We start from the raw sequence: 14,561 nt of genomic DNA on the forward strand, positions 1-14,561 counted from the left end.
CATACAGAATTCTTGTGGGCCACAAGAATATATTATAGAGATTCAGCTGTGTATTAAAGCTATACTTTGACCGCCCAAGGGTTTGTCAAAAGGCAAGCCATTTATTATGGAATATTTGGTGTTATCCAGTTTTTAGTATTTCAGCTGTCTTCTGCTATGAAATTCTTGTGTGCCAAATACTATAGACCATTTGGCAAAGAGCTAAACTTCTTAGACACTGTTCTACTAGGTACTGATAGGAATTCCAACCACGACCCATGGTGGAGCATGCCCATCGGGACACTTAGTCATTTCCAACTAGTCATTTCCAGGTCATATGTCATGCATAACCCATGCCCCATGGGTGTGTGGTCACTTAATCATGCAATGTGACCACGTGAACTATGCACATGCATGGAGTAGCCACATGGGCCTGTGTGTGCAGGTGCATGCTGGCCTTTAAAAGACAGGACCCATGTTCTCCTGCCCCCACTTCTCATGTGTCCTTCTGAGGACCTGATTACATCTATCTTTCTCCTTATCTTAATAAAGCTCTTTTTAGAGGGTTCTGTTGTGTTTCATGACAGGTACTAATTCCCCCACTGAGCCTGGAAGACAAGCAGGCTCCTAGGTGCATAGTTTTGTTTCTTGTGCAAATGAAGCTCAGATCATTCCCTTTCCTCAGGCCTAGGGGCATGGCAGAGAGATTGACTGAGGATAATAGGGCTTTTTGCATAAGCAGGTGCAGTAAGGATTGGAGCAGAATTCCAGAGGCAGGCACAGAACCTTGTGGACAGAGAGAAGAGAGGAAGACAGAGGTTATGTAGAGGGTAAGGCAGATCTCAGGTAGAGTTTTCTGAAAACCAGGAGTAAGGAGCTAGGAAGACAAGATGGAGGCCAAAGGGACAGAGGACATAGATGTGGTCAAAAGCATAGGAGCTTACTAAAACTATGAGGACAGGAAAACTGGGCACAGAGAGGAGCTGAATGTGAGGACGGAGATGAAGCTGCATAGATAGAATCTTGTCATAGAGGAATAAAGTTAACAGAGAGAAGAGAGTAGTGTATGTAGAGTTCTTTCCCTCAGATACCCCACGCCATACATAGTGTCTTTCCAAGACTCTGGGAGGAATTTTCTCAGGGCAGGAACTTGAGAAAATTCTGCTATACATACAGAATGGTCTATGTGAATAGACTACAATTACCATGGACCAAAACTGAAAGCAAATAAATTCCTAGCAATTTCTAAAGCTTTCCTAACTTGACTTCTTCCTCAAGGCCACCACTGTTCATGAGTTATATTCCTGAAGGAATATGGATTAAAACCCTGCTAATATTTCTCTATGTAGCACCATACCTATAATCCAGTTAACAAGGCATTTTAGCTTATTATAAAATCCTTAACACAAAAGCATGGGACCCACTTGGTAAGACCACTCAATCAAACATTGCAATTAAGAGCACTTTGCAAACATCTTTTGATGTCACGGGTATCTGTGCTTCAGAGAAAACTTCTCGTGAAGTTTTCATGGTTCACTGATGATGAAATGTGTGTCACTGGGGAAAATTCAGTGACTAATATTCTGAGGCAAAATGCCATTGTTTCTAGATTCCACAAACTCAGTGTCCTCCCATGCTGGTCATTAATGTGATTCATAAGCATCATAGTGAGGTAGGAATGCTAATTACTTTCCTCCTTTGGAAGCTTGCATGGTGCTTTCTGGTACCATGAAACTAGTCCTCAGAGAGGAGTCATTCAGCTCAGTGCCAGCTCAGGGGCCTCTAGGCCCTGTTTCTGAAGTGCTTGGCAGTCTTCAGCAATAGGAACTTAACCTTTTGCCATTGAGAGACAGCCAGAGGAAATAGTTAGTCTGTAATATTTTGGGAGTCTCTTGGACAACCCCGATCAAAAACTCAAAAGAGAGATCTCATGCCTGGTGTTGGGGTTTCTGTTAGATGGTTTTGGAGGATGTATTGCCAGTCTAGGTGAGAAAATTATATATAGACTATATATGTATATTTATATACAGACTGTTTAAAAACTGTCATATAGAGAAATCAGTTGTACCAGTGTAGCAAAAATAGCACAGCATCATAGTCACCTCTGTTGAGAAATGAGAATGGAAATGAAGGAGGAAGCTCCTGTGGGCTATTGACTAAGAAAATCTTAGCTTGTCTCTCAGAGGAAATAACCTTAACATAGGGTTTTCCCTGATGTTGGGTAGTCCAGGAACTCTAATTTCCAAGAATAATGTCTTTAGAAAAGCTTTAGTTTTTTTAATTTGTATTTCAGTTTCTGGTCTTTTGAGAAATGAATCATTTTGAAAGTCTGTTGGCAGTTTATAAAATAGAACTGTCTTTCTAAAAGACCATCTCCTTGAAATGTAATGTAAACACTACCGAGTGTGTATGTGTTGAAATGTAACGTAAACACTACTGAGTGTGTGTGTCTGTGTGTGTCTGTGTGTGTCTGTGTGTGTGTGTGTGTGTGTGTGTGAGAGAGAGAGAGAGAGAGAGAGAGAGAGAGAGAGAGAGAGAGAGAGAGATAGCTTGCATTTCTGAGTTCCTGTAGCAATGCAGGAAGATGATATTAGTGGGTGTCTTATATCAAATGTAAAACTATGTCCGCTCATGAAAGTCCAAGCAAATGTGCTTTTTCTCTATAGAAGGCATGGCTGACCTCTACTTGGTCCTCCTGTTGTTGAAAAGCTCTCCTGACCTGTTGAGTTTAGCCTTCATTCTGGTCTCCCTCCCCATGTCACTGACCTTGAATGGCAGGTCCTCTGTGCTTCATCCCTCCCCTCAGTTTGTCTTTCATGCTCCAGTCTTGTTTTTCTCACATAGGACACAGATGGGTTGAATGTTTACAGGGATAATGAGAACAAAGAAGAGGATGGAAAGCAAATCGTGTTTAGCAAAACTGGAAGGTTTTCATAACCGAGTAAATATTTAGGGTAATGGGGAAAGGGTTGGCAGGTAAATCCAACTTATCTTTGGTTTGAGTCACCTAGGGTTGCTTTTAATGACAAAAAAAAAAAAAAAAAAAAAAATTGATCCAAAATTCCTCAGGGGGAGGAGCAGATTAGGTGAAAATAAGTTGAATTTCAATCGATACAATCAAATGCATGTGGATGCCTAGCAGCTGTGGTTGAATTCTGAAGTGTATGTGAAAGGGGGGTGGTTGGAGTGCGATGGTGGTTCTGGGTTGGAATCAGAGATAAGATCCTTTAGCATAAATTGATGACATCAGCATAGTGCTGTCATTTCCTCACTCCAAATTCTATTATTTAATTGTGAATTTTGTTGTATTTCCCTTCTTATTCTGGAGGTGTTCCTCTTGTCACTCGTTGTATGGACGTAGCAAGAGAATTCAGCTGCCCTGACTTTGACCTTTCACCTTTCTTTATCTGTACCCTGAAACTTACTTTTGGTTCTGCCCAGTCTTAGCCACTTTTTAGCTACCTACACATTAGAGCTAGTTGTGACTCCTCTGGGCCTTCTTACATGGAATGAAGTCACATAGATAATGCTAAAAAACAAGAAATGAATTTCAATTGCAACCCCCCCCCGCCCCGTGTGTGTGTGTGTGTGTGTGTGTGTGTGTGTGTGTGTGTGTGTGTGTATTTTTACACGTCCCTTTCAAAAAGATGAAAGTGGGTGAAGACTGTTGGTAGACAGTTTGTACCGATAACAATAATAGGTCCAGCCTTTATTGTTTCTCCCAGGGTCAGTGGAAGTGTCTAACAACCAGCTGAGAAGTCTAGTCTGAGGGATATGGAATGAATCTAAGCACAGTGAGTTCTTTAGTCCATTCACTTTATTCTTCTAAGTCAGTTCTATCTACACAGTTTCTTTTCTGTTCTCATACTTAGCTCCTCTCAGTCCCTCCTGCTCTCAGTCCCTTCTGCTGTTCTTTCATCTCTATTTAGTTCTTTCCATCTTCATCCTCATCTTTGTTCTTTCAAATCCATCCTTGCCATGCTGTGAGGGGACCAGTATATATACACAAGCAGTAATTCTTTGGAGAAGTTTTCAGGGTCACACAGAGAGATGATAAGGATCCACACATAAAGCAATAATTGTCAACTTCCAATTAGAACTCAAAGAGGGGAGTGACTAAAGGGGAGTTCTCTGGTAGGGTCAACTAAAGGATAAGATCAATTAGGGCAATTATAGAATTCTAAAAAGTAATTTATGTGCTCAAACTATAATCTAGAAGTTGTTAGGTAAAATGTTAGGCATCTATATCTGTCAGTACAAGTCACTAGTAAAGTAAACATTTTTGCACAAGAAACGAAGCTTGGCACCTATAATCTGCCTGGCCTTGTCAGAAATCTCCTTTGGTCAGTAGGAAATAACTACCTTAACTCAATAACTAGCAAGTGGTTAAAACATCATATGAAGTGTGAGCGGTACATCTCTTAAATTAGGGTCTTCTGTAAATAAACCAGGATGAAGGTAAGGAGTTGAGGATTTAATTGCTAATGACTATTTTCTCTTATCTGAAAGTGAGATGAGCTAATGTTTATCTATATGCAGTTTTGTCCTTGGAAAAAGGTATCTTTGCTGAAATACTTTTGTCTGGAGAATGGTCCTGGCCAGATGTATGTTAATAAAAAATAAACACAGCTGGGGACAGTTATCCAGTTACCCCAAATGTATAAGGAGAGTTGTGCCCAAGCTTGAGATGCAATTGTGAGAGTACATGTACACATACATGTACACATAACATGGAAATGCACGGTTAATGGGGAGAATCATAGCTGTTATTGCACAAGAAGTTTACAAGAAACAGCCAATTCATTCAAAAGGCAATAATTCCATACCTCCTTGTATGATGGTTTCCATTAACAAAGCCCTTAGTTCTGATAGGTTGATCTTATGAACTCTAGTTATCACTTGCTGTATGCTCCCATAGTCTTTTGCTATCAGTGGCTCTCAATACATTTGAACAGCAGATGGAAGTTGTTTAAATGTATGGTCAACACTACTCAGAAGTGCTGATTAAATTCTCTAGATAATTGTCCAATAATAAACAAGTCTGTGTGTGCTTTCCGCCCAGCTGCAGACTTCCTGGCCTTTTGCAAGCTTATCCATCATAATTAGATACACTGAGTTTGACATGCTGCTGTGCCCTGGCATTTCCACAATGGTCTTAAACACAGCGCAACAGGTTACACAACTATGCTTAATGCAAAAACTAACTGTAATTAAAATCTACCATCCATTTTCCTTGCTGGTGCTCTTTTCCCTTTAAATATCACAATTATTCAACTTAGACAAGATATCTACTGACCTTCTGTGGCCATCTAAGTTATCTGTAAAAATAGTGTCTATTTTTTTTATATGTTTCCTTTCAGGGATTGCAGTAATAGTTTTCATAGCAACTGTTAAATGATCAGATTCCAGTAGCACCCTCCAGACTTCAGGGCTTACACTCAAAAACAATATCACCTTTAACCCAAAGCAACTAAAACACCTGCATTGAACAAAATGGACTCAGAATTCCTCTTAAAGCAATTTCTGAAAAGAAAGGAAGGAAGGAAGGAAGGAAGGAAGGAAGGAAGGAAGGAAGGAAGGAAGGAAGGAAGGAAGGAAGGAAGGCTACTAGAATAGGTGACTAGCAGATGTTCTGTAATTATCCAGCTGCTTCATTCTGTTGATACCATCTAGACCCAGCTTTGTTTTCTTTTTGTTAGTTTTGTTTTGTTTGAGGCTGTGCATGAAGAACTCATATATATTCAATCTCAGAACACCTTGAGTTGTGTTTCCATGATATTCCATATACACCCCTTTGTACTTTCAGAACTGAATAGTGCTCTATAATGGAGTGAGGAGATACAGGATTGTGGTTCCTGAGTTTAAGATGGTACCCTGTGACCTATCAGGTTAACTGAATACCCTCTATGCACCTCTCAGTAATTCCTGACATGATTCTCACTACCTGTGTGCAAAGAAAACAAATACTTTACTAGAATGACATGAAACACCACCTTCCTTACATTCCACCTATTTCACTCCTGTAGGTAGTCTTTTTCCCTGTCTTATCCAATATTATATCAGTTCATGAAGGGCAGAATTGGTTCCCCTTCCTTTGCTGACATATCTTGACACCCTGAACAATATAACAGCTGTTAGGTTAAGGATAAAGAAAAACTAAGACGGTCTGTTCAGGATTTTTTGATTGCTCAGAGGATTGTTTTTCTGCTTATTTTGCTGGAAATTGAGCAATAGATGTGTTAACACATTGTTAGAAAGAAGTTTGCTTTGATTGACTTGGAATTTCAAGAAGATTCTACCATAGAAAATGAGCAGCTCTGAACTACTGACATTAAGGTCTTAGTTATGAAGGCAGTTTATTGTTGCAGTCCCTTAAATTCACATTTTCCCCCCTGGAAGCAATTAAGTGTCCACTAGGGAAAGGGGCCATTTGAGCAAACACACAGGAGCCACCAGGAACTCTAATATCCATAAAGCTCCCTCCTGACTCCTGTGTCAGTCAGCTTTTTACTGCTACAACAATTGCCTGAAATCAGTTAAAAAAAGAAAGAGAGAGAGAGAGAGAAGGAGGGGGAGGGAGGGAGAGAGAGGAGAGAGAGGGAGGGAAGGATGAAAGGATCATTTATGGCCAGAGTTTTAAGGTATCTTTTCATGATTGGTGGAACCCAGTGTTTGGAGACTGTATCTCTTATACCACAGCAGAGAAGTCCCTGTTCCTTATGGCCAGGAAGCAAACAAGAAAAGATGATTTAGACACTCTACAGTCTTCTTCAAGGGACACCTCCATGACTTAAAGACTTCCACTATGCCAACTCCCAGAGGTCACATGACCTCTTTCACAGTGTCATTCTAGGCACAAAGTCTTTAAATGCTAAAGATTCAGACTATAGCAGCATGTGTTTAAGTCTTGATCATAGCTACAGTTGAGATATAATCATCAGGTATTGGGGAAATTAGTGTAGTCTGGATGAAAGCAAACATGTCAATTAGTACTCTCATCTCAAAGTAGGCGAAGAATAAAACATCCTGTTCTCTTAGGTGGCACATGTTAGCTTAGATAATCGTTCCCAAGGGAAGCCATTTCTCACCATGATGCTCTTCTATATAGGACTCATTCCATTCCACTCTGCCTAGAAACTGGCTAATCAACCCACAACCTGCTGTTTCCTCCCTGAGCCACCAGGCCGGGGGACTTCTACAATCTGAGACTTTGCTCCTTCTGCGTGAGCCACTTGGAAGCTCTATTTTGTTTACAAATATGTTTTGCAATAAATATTAACTTTACAGGCTATCTCTGGGAAGTCCGTTACGGCTCTCTTGCACATTTTATTAACAACAAAACAAGCATGCTAAGGTGCCAAGCAACAAGGGAGTCTTTACATAATGACTGTGGTTGGGTTTGCTCACTTTGCTGCTCTCAGCTCACTCTTCCCAGTAGCATCTAATGAGGCAGCAACATAGACCTGCTGTGCCAATGGCTCTGTTGTCCTAATAATGAGGAAACATGCTCATCTCTCAGCCTCGGTAAAATTCCATGCTCTGCTTTCTCTGGGGAAGAAGAAACGCAGTCTCTAAGAACAGCTCAAGGTTTCCTGAACCTTGGCTATTTCGGAGCCTATAAAGTTATAAAAAATCTAACGCGGGCATTTATATCCTGCATATTTTGGGGTCTCTTTAGAGAGCACCTTTCTTCTGTTGATATGATTCAGACAGGCCATAATACCAGTTTCTATTCATAGGAGCTGTCCGCAGGTGATAGCTACAGAAGAGCCTGTGTGTCAATTACTTTTTTCTCATTTATCTACGTTTACAAAGCAAAGAAGACAAACTCTACTAATTTGTACCTTAGAAATGGGACTGCTGAATGAATGGCAAGGATATTCATGGCTAAGGTACAGATGGAGATGCTAGGCCTATCTCACGGCCTTGACTTCATCTTCTGAAAGAAAGCATGATAGTGTTACAGACACAATAAGAAAACTATGCCAGGGAGCCCACAATATTTGACAGTAACTGGGATGGAGAATTACACTTGAATATCGTGATAATGGCTGGTGGTACTCGGGGAATAAATGTGCTACAAAAGATGGAATGTCATTAGACTCTTGTTATAGACAGCTCTTCACAGATGGGTTAAATAGTAAACCTTGTAAGTCAGCTTTAAAATGGCTTATCCACACGTGTAAAATATAATTTAGTGAGTAATATTTTAATCCCCCAAAGTGATAACCCAATATAAAGTTTTATTATTATATTTAATTTTCTTTTTCCTTTCAGATACGCAATTAGAAGACTAATTAGGTACTAAAATACTTAACATTCTTTACAACTTGAGAATGCTTTAACTGATGATTTTGATCACACACTTTTTTTACAAGGTGCAAATGTAGATATACTTTTCCCTGTGTCAGCTCAATGTATTTAAACATTAGAGCTTAGTACTAAATGAGAATTTATAATTTGTCCCTTTATCAACAAATTCATTTATTTGTTTTTAAGTAATTGAACTCATGTGAGAATAAAGAAAGGAGATATTTTATTCTTTCCTAGCATTTTTGTACCTCATGGTAGAATCTGATGGTTTTAAGTTGCTTTCTTAGACCCAATGTGAGAGTAGGGTCATAAAAAGATCAACCATTCGGCTTCCCTCTCCAGCACAGGATTCTGCTATTCAACTTCTATGAGTATAAAAATGCTTTGTGCTGAAAGCTATTTAGGTCCAGCATAGAGCAACAGCCTCTGCATTCTGAGTCCAAGACATATTACTGCACTCCAGAAAATCAAACCTATGAACTCAGTGATGGAGTGCTGGCATATTGAATTTTTAATAAAAGAATTAAGATTAATAAGATTATTAATAAATTCACATGCTGAATTTCTTTTGTCTGGATATTGTCATGTATTTAAGGGACAAATTTTCTCTTAAGTATACCTGCTTTATTTTATAAGAACTAAACTGCATTATGTATTATGTATGTAAGCAACGTATACTTTCAAAACTAAAATCGGGATGCATATTCTGCCAGTTATTTGTTTTAAAGGCACACAATTCAGAAAATGATTTGAAAAAGGCCCACATTTTAAAAATCTAAATTAGGGAGTTATTTTTTACCAACAATCTTCATGTAAAATGGGAATGAACTGGCTGACTTCTCAAAAGTGGCAGGCAAGTTGAGTATGCCCAAATTACAAACTCTGAAATCTAAAATACGCCAGGGCCCAAAACTTTTGAAAAACTGAAAAACTACCACCAAAGGATATCCTATTCCTGACCTCAAGTGTAGACAAATTTCTAAATGATCTTATTAAACAAACAAACCAAAAAAACAGGGAGCCAAATAAAGGGGTGAAAGCCTTAGATCAGGGAAATAGGGAAAGTCACCAATCAACCTTACCTCACCAACTCTGCAGCTTCCAAAAAGAACGACTTCCTGTCTATCCACGCCTTTATTGCCTTGCTGTTCTGCCCTCTCATTGGCTCTCTTAGCCCAGCTACCTCACTTCCTCTTCCTATACAGCTTCATCACTTCCTGTCTGTCTGCACAGACCTCCAGGTCTCTATGGTTGGTACTGGGATTAAAGGCATGTCTCACCATGCTTGGTTCTGTTCCCTAGTGTGGCCTTGAACACAGAGACCCTGCCTGCTAAGGGATTAAGGGCATGTGCTGCCTGACTTCTTTTTACTTAAAATGGCTGGCCTTTTCCTCCTGATCTCCAGGCAAGCTTTATTTACTAACATACAAATAAAATATCACCACATTTTAGCACAAATAAAATATCACCACACTCATATGCCAGTTGCAGTTGAGATTCAGGTACATGGAAAATATTATATAATACCACCTTTAGTCCTACAGAAAGCAACCAAACCCTGGTTTAGATTGGGAACCTATCTCCAGAATAAGTCATTAGCTGTATGCAAATATTCCAAACCCACAAAATATCTAAATGCCAAAACTTTCTGATCCCATGCATTTCTGATAGAGGATACTTAAACTGCACAGTAACTGACTTTGCTATTGATGGACTGTTTTTGCTAAAGCTTATTGCTATGGTGTGAAGTCGGTGTATCTTTAGGCTGGATGGTGACTATTGCCTCCTCTATCCAACCACTGTTATCTCGGAAATGCTTTTCCATCAACAAGCTAGCTCTTCCTTCTTTGATCTTCTCTGTTAACAAATACTCCTTAGTCTCCCTTATCTTAACAACATTTTTTCTTAACCTTACAGCCCATTGGCATTATTATTCCTTCTAGTTACATCAGTCCTGACATGACCAGGTAACAGTTAAATCCCTAGAATTTTAGCTCTAGTATTATACATAAAAAAGTCATTTATGAATCATTTCCCTGAAAACAACTAAGACTGCTAATACTTCTATTTTATAGATTTATTTGTTTTATTTTAAGTGTGTGAATATTTTACCTGCTTATATGTATGGTCACCATATGCATGCCTGTGGTGATATTGTGTTCCCCAAAATATTGTGCACACTAATAAATTTATATGGGGTCAGAGAACAGAACAGCCACTAGATATAGAGGCCAGAAAATAGTGGCACACATGCCTTTAATCCTAGCGTTCCAGAGGTAGAAATCATCTGGATCTCTGTGAGTTCAAGGCCACACTGGAAACAGCCAGGCATAGTGACCCCAGGCCTTTAATCCCAGGAAGTAATAGCAGAAAGCAGAAAGTTATTTAAGGCATGAGGACGAGGAACTAGAGCTGGTTAACCTTTTAGGCTTTTAAGCAGCACAGCTCAGCTGAGAGGCATCCAGTCTGAGGAAACAGAATCAGCTGAGGAATTGGCAAGGTGAGGTGGCTGTGGCTTGTTCTGCTTCTCTGATCTTCCAGCATTCACCCCAATACCTGGCTCCGGGTTTGTTTTTATTAATAAGACCTTTTAAGATTCATGCTACACATGCCTGCTACTTGCAGATCATAAAAGGGTGTTGATTCTCATAAACTGGAGTTACAGATGTTTGTGAGGCACCATAGGGGTGCTAAGAACCAAACTCAGGTCCTCTGCAACAGAAACAAGTGGTCTTAACTAATGAGTCCCCTCCCTAGTCTCTTAATAAATATTTCACACTTACCAAAAGAACAGAAGAGCAGACAATATAAAAGGACTTACTATCAAGTATCATCAGACTAAAAACACATTTGAAAGATCTTTAAAAAAAAAAAAGTCAATAAAAAAGATCTGTGACCTTAAAACTTCAAAACCAACAGTTAGACTAATGGCCAATTTCACCAAGCAAATGGGTGATATTTTCAATGTGTCCAAAAGACCAATTGCTAGTTTAGAATTTTGTGCTCTCTGAAAATACCTTGCAAGAATAAATGAAGATGTTTTCATATGGCCAAAGATGGTCACTCATGTGTACTTTTCCCTCTCTGCCCCACACCAGGCTTTTCCTGCTGGAAGGTCTCTCATATTTCTCTGATAGCTTCATTCACAGAGTAAAATTGCTTTGTAATTTAATGAGTTACCAGTGGCTATGAGATAAGATAAACATTATTTTACTAACAGTTTTCTTTTTACCCTCAGCTTAGCTGGATAGCTACTCCTAGCCATATGTATTATCCCTTCATAGTTATGGTAACACCATGATAACTGAGATTTAAAATAATATACTATCAATTTGCATTCCAAAAGGGACTAGGGCTTACACACATACATTACACAGAAACCCTAGCTACAAATCTTTCAAAGAACAAGTATCTAAAATGATATATTGCCTTATTATTCTCTTAAAATATTGTCAGAAAAAAATGTGTATAAAATGAATTGAGAAGGCCTGAAACTCTTATCTGCAAAATGAAAACTATGTTTTGATGCACAAATGCTGTGATGATCACTCACAAATATAAATCCATTTTGACCCAAGTCAACTCAAGTCAGATGGCATACAAGCAAATGTCTGGAATCCTTAGACCCTTTGCTGAATTTTAAAGTATTTGCTAGAACTTGTCATGTAGCCACTGTTGTAAAAAAACAAAACAACAACAAAAAAAAAAACTGGCATTCTGTGAATTTGTCTTTCCCTTGAAACAATACTAAAACTTCTTTCTTTTTTTCCCCATCACTCTTCTCTGGCTTCCTCTCCAAATCTGCTGGTGTTTCTAACCCCTTTATGGTGGGTGTGGTCCTCTCCATCAGCCATGTGGGTAGTTGAACCAAACTCTCCTACCTGCCTCTCTGCTGCCCTGCCTGCCAAGAGACACCCCCAGGAATCCAGGTTGGTTGTGGGGCTTGGGGCCCAGGGGATTGCAATGCCAAGTCATGATCAGGGTCTTCTACATTCCAGTATCCATGAACTCCTGGGATACATGGTTGAATGTTTTGACCCTGATGTTCTAGACTTACTGCTTGATGGCGCAGTTGTGGAAATGCAAACCATGGCATGCACCTGGCCTCTTATTTATTGTCACATTTGACTCTTGTGTTCTACCCCTTCAGTGCCCTTGCCCTCTTCCAGCTTAAAAGGCTCTAAGGCATTAAGAGATATTTCAATATCATGAACTTCTATGTTCCATCCCTTCAGTGTCCTCCTGCCTTCTTGCAGATTGGGCTCCCAGGTATTTGGGGCTATTTCAATATCCTTAGACAGGTGGCAAAAACTTTACTTAGGCAGAACTTTGTGTTGCAAATCTTAAAATCAGGCTTGGTTTCTACTGCATTTTCATGGAAGTCCAGACCCATTGATGTGACCCCTTGATCAGTATGCCTAGCATCCAACCTGATTCCAACCCTCAAGGTAACTTCTCAAGCCAATCCTTATTCCCAGTCTGTACTGCTGTTCTCTAGATCCAAAAGTTCAATACAGTAAGAAGATCCCATTAAAAATAGTTCCTACACAGCTGGAAATGATGCAAGGACAGACACAGATGGGAGTCTAGGCAAGACCGTAGACTGGGGGGAGCAGGTTCTTCTAGACTCATCTCCTTGAGTAATTAGGTGAGCAAACACTGAGTCTGTGACTCTGTATCTTTAAGACGATCACAGGCCAGTGGCAAGCACTCCTCTGTAATACCAGGACAACTGTACAAGTCGTATTGCAGTGAGTAAAACGGGTACTCAATGAAGTGTGTTGATTTTTCCCTGAGGTTGCCTTCCCTTCATTCACAATGGCTATTCTAAAGTGGTTGACATCAGCCCCATTTTAGCAGAGGAGAGCTCAACAAGATTAAATGTCATTCCCAAGGTCAAAACAATGAAAGCCAGTTGGGAACCCAATTCAAGTTTTTAAACTACTATGCAGCAAGGCTCTACACTCCACAAAGAAGCAATGTTTAAATCTGACTCATTGAAATGAACTGTGAATCTACTCCTGTATAAGACTTTAACATGTGGATAATTTTATATTTTATTCCTTCATTCCTAAAAGCTTCAAAAACTGTCATTAGGACTTACAGATGTTTTGCATGGTCTACAATAAATAAACTATTGAATTTTAAAAATGTAAATGTTTCATTTGGGGTACACGTGGATTATTCCTATGTATCTGATACATTCACTGACACTCATATTTTAGTAGTATCAGCTCTCATATACAAAAAATAAACAGAAATTAAGACTTTGTTCTTAATATTCAACTTACTTGAAGATTGATCAAAAGATCCTTAATGCAATTTCATAATTGAATCTATCACATTTATAGAAGGATGCCTAGTTAGGGGCACTGTTATCTTTTGTGGAGTCTCATTGTGAGTCAAGTACCCTTTCCATATCAATAACTAAATAATATATTGAAAGATAAAGTGTGGCAATTCTAACTTAATCTCATTGAAGTTGTAAACCTCTCTTAGGTACAAATGTTGTACCTTAAAGAGAAGTTGGCATGTGTTAAGGTTGAGAGGTAAAGATATATTTACTGAATCATAATTTCTTTATGGATAGTTTTGTTATGGAGAAAGGAAAATGATCAATTATTCCAGCAATGATAAGTTACAAAGCTTTCTGTTAAGATGACGAAAAGGCCCCATCTGCATTTCAACAGTGTTTCAAAGTTCCCAATTCCAAAACTCAGAGCAAAGTAAGATGCAATCCGGGAACACATGGCTTTATAAACTGAAAATCTGTGGCTAGGCAGTGCAGAGTTGAACAGAAATTACACAAGGGAATTTCAGAGCTTTGAAAGTGCCCCATGTAATACCATAATAGTAGACACATGTTGTTCTTCCAAATCCACAGAATTTACAGCACAAAATGTGAACCCGAATGCAGACTGTGAACTTGGGGTGATAATGACATACCTTTGGAGGTAGGTTTGCCAGTTGTAATAAGCAGACCAACCTGGTATAGCATGCTGGTGACTATGTGTGGAGGAGGCAGAGGGCCTTTGTAACTTACTCTTAAACATGCTGGAACTGGAAGCACTTTAGATAAATAAAATTATTTTGGGAAAAATGTAAACCAAAAGCTTTTCTGGTTCAAAAAGCATAAACAAACAAACAAAAAGTTCGAGGGAAGAAAACGTAAGATGAATAATATGTCTGGGATACTTGTTATCTGCAGTAAAATAATCAAATACTTTACATCAGTACTTACAATAAAATGAATATAACAGCTGATACTA

The 14,561-nt window shown here is 39.1% G+C and overlaps 1 protein-coding gene across 4 annotated transcripts in view; it reads left to right on the forward strand.

Annotated features, from left to right (window-relative positions):
- LOC114696427 (SPHK1 interactor, AKAP domain containing) overlaps positions 1-14,561 on the forward strand; it is a 151,692-nt gene that overhangs the window by 20,044 nt on the left and 117,087 nt on the right. For 3 of the 4 annotated variants that reach the window (XM_028874098.1, XM_028874100.1, XM_028874101.1), the window contains exon 2: positions 12,143-12,221. The exons of the other annotated variant lie outside the window; for it this stretch is intronic. In XM_028874098.1, coding sequence (XP_028729931.1) covers positions 12,143-12,221 — 79 coding nt within the window. The remainder of the gene's footprint in view (positions 1-12,142; positions 12,222-14,561) is intronic. 4 annotated transcript variants of the gene reach the window in all.

This window comes from Peromyscus leucopus, chromosome 13 (assembly GCF_004664715.2).
Source record: "Peromyscus leucopus breed LL Stock chromosome 13, UCI_PerLeu_2.1, whole genome shotgun sequence".
NCBI classification, from domain to species: domain Eukaryota; kingdom Metazoa; phylum Chordata; class Mammalia; order Rodentia; family Cricetidae; genus Peromyscus; species Peromyscus leucopus.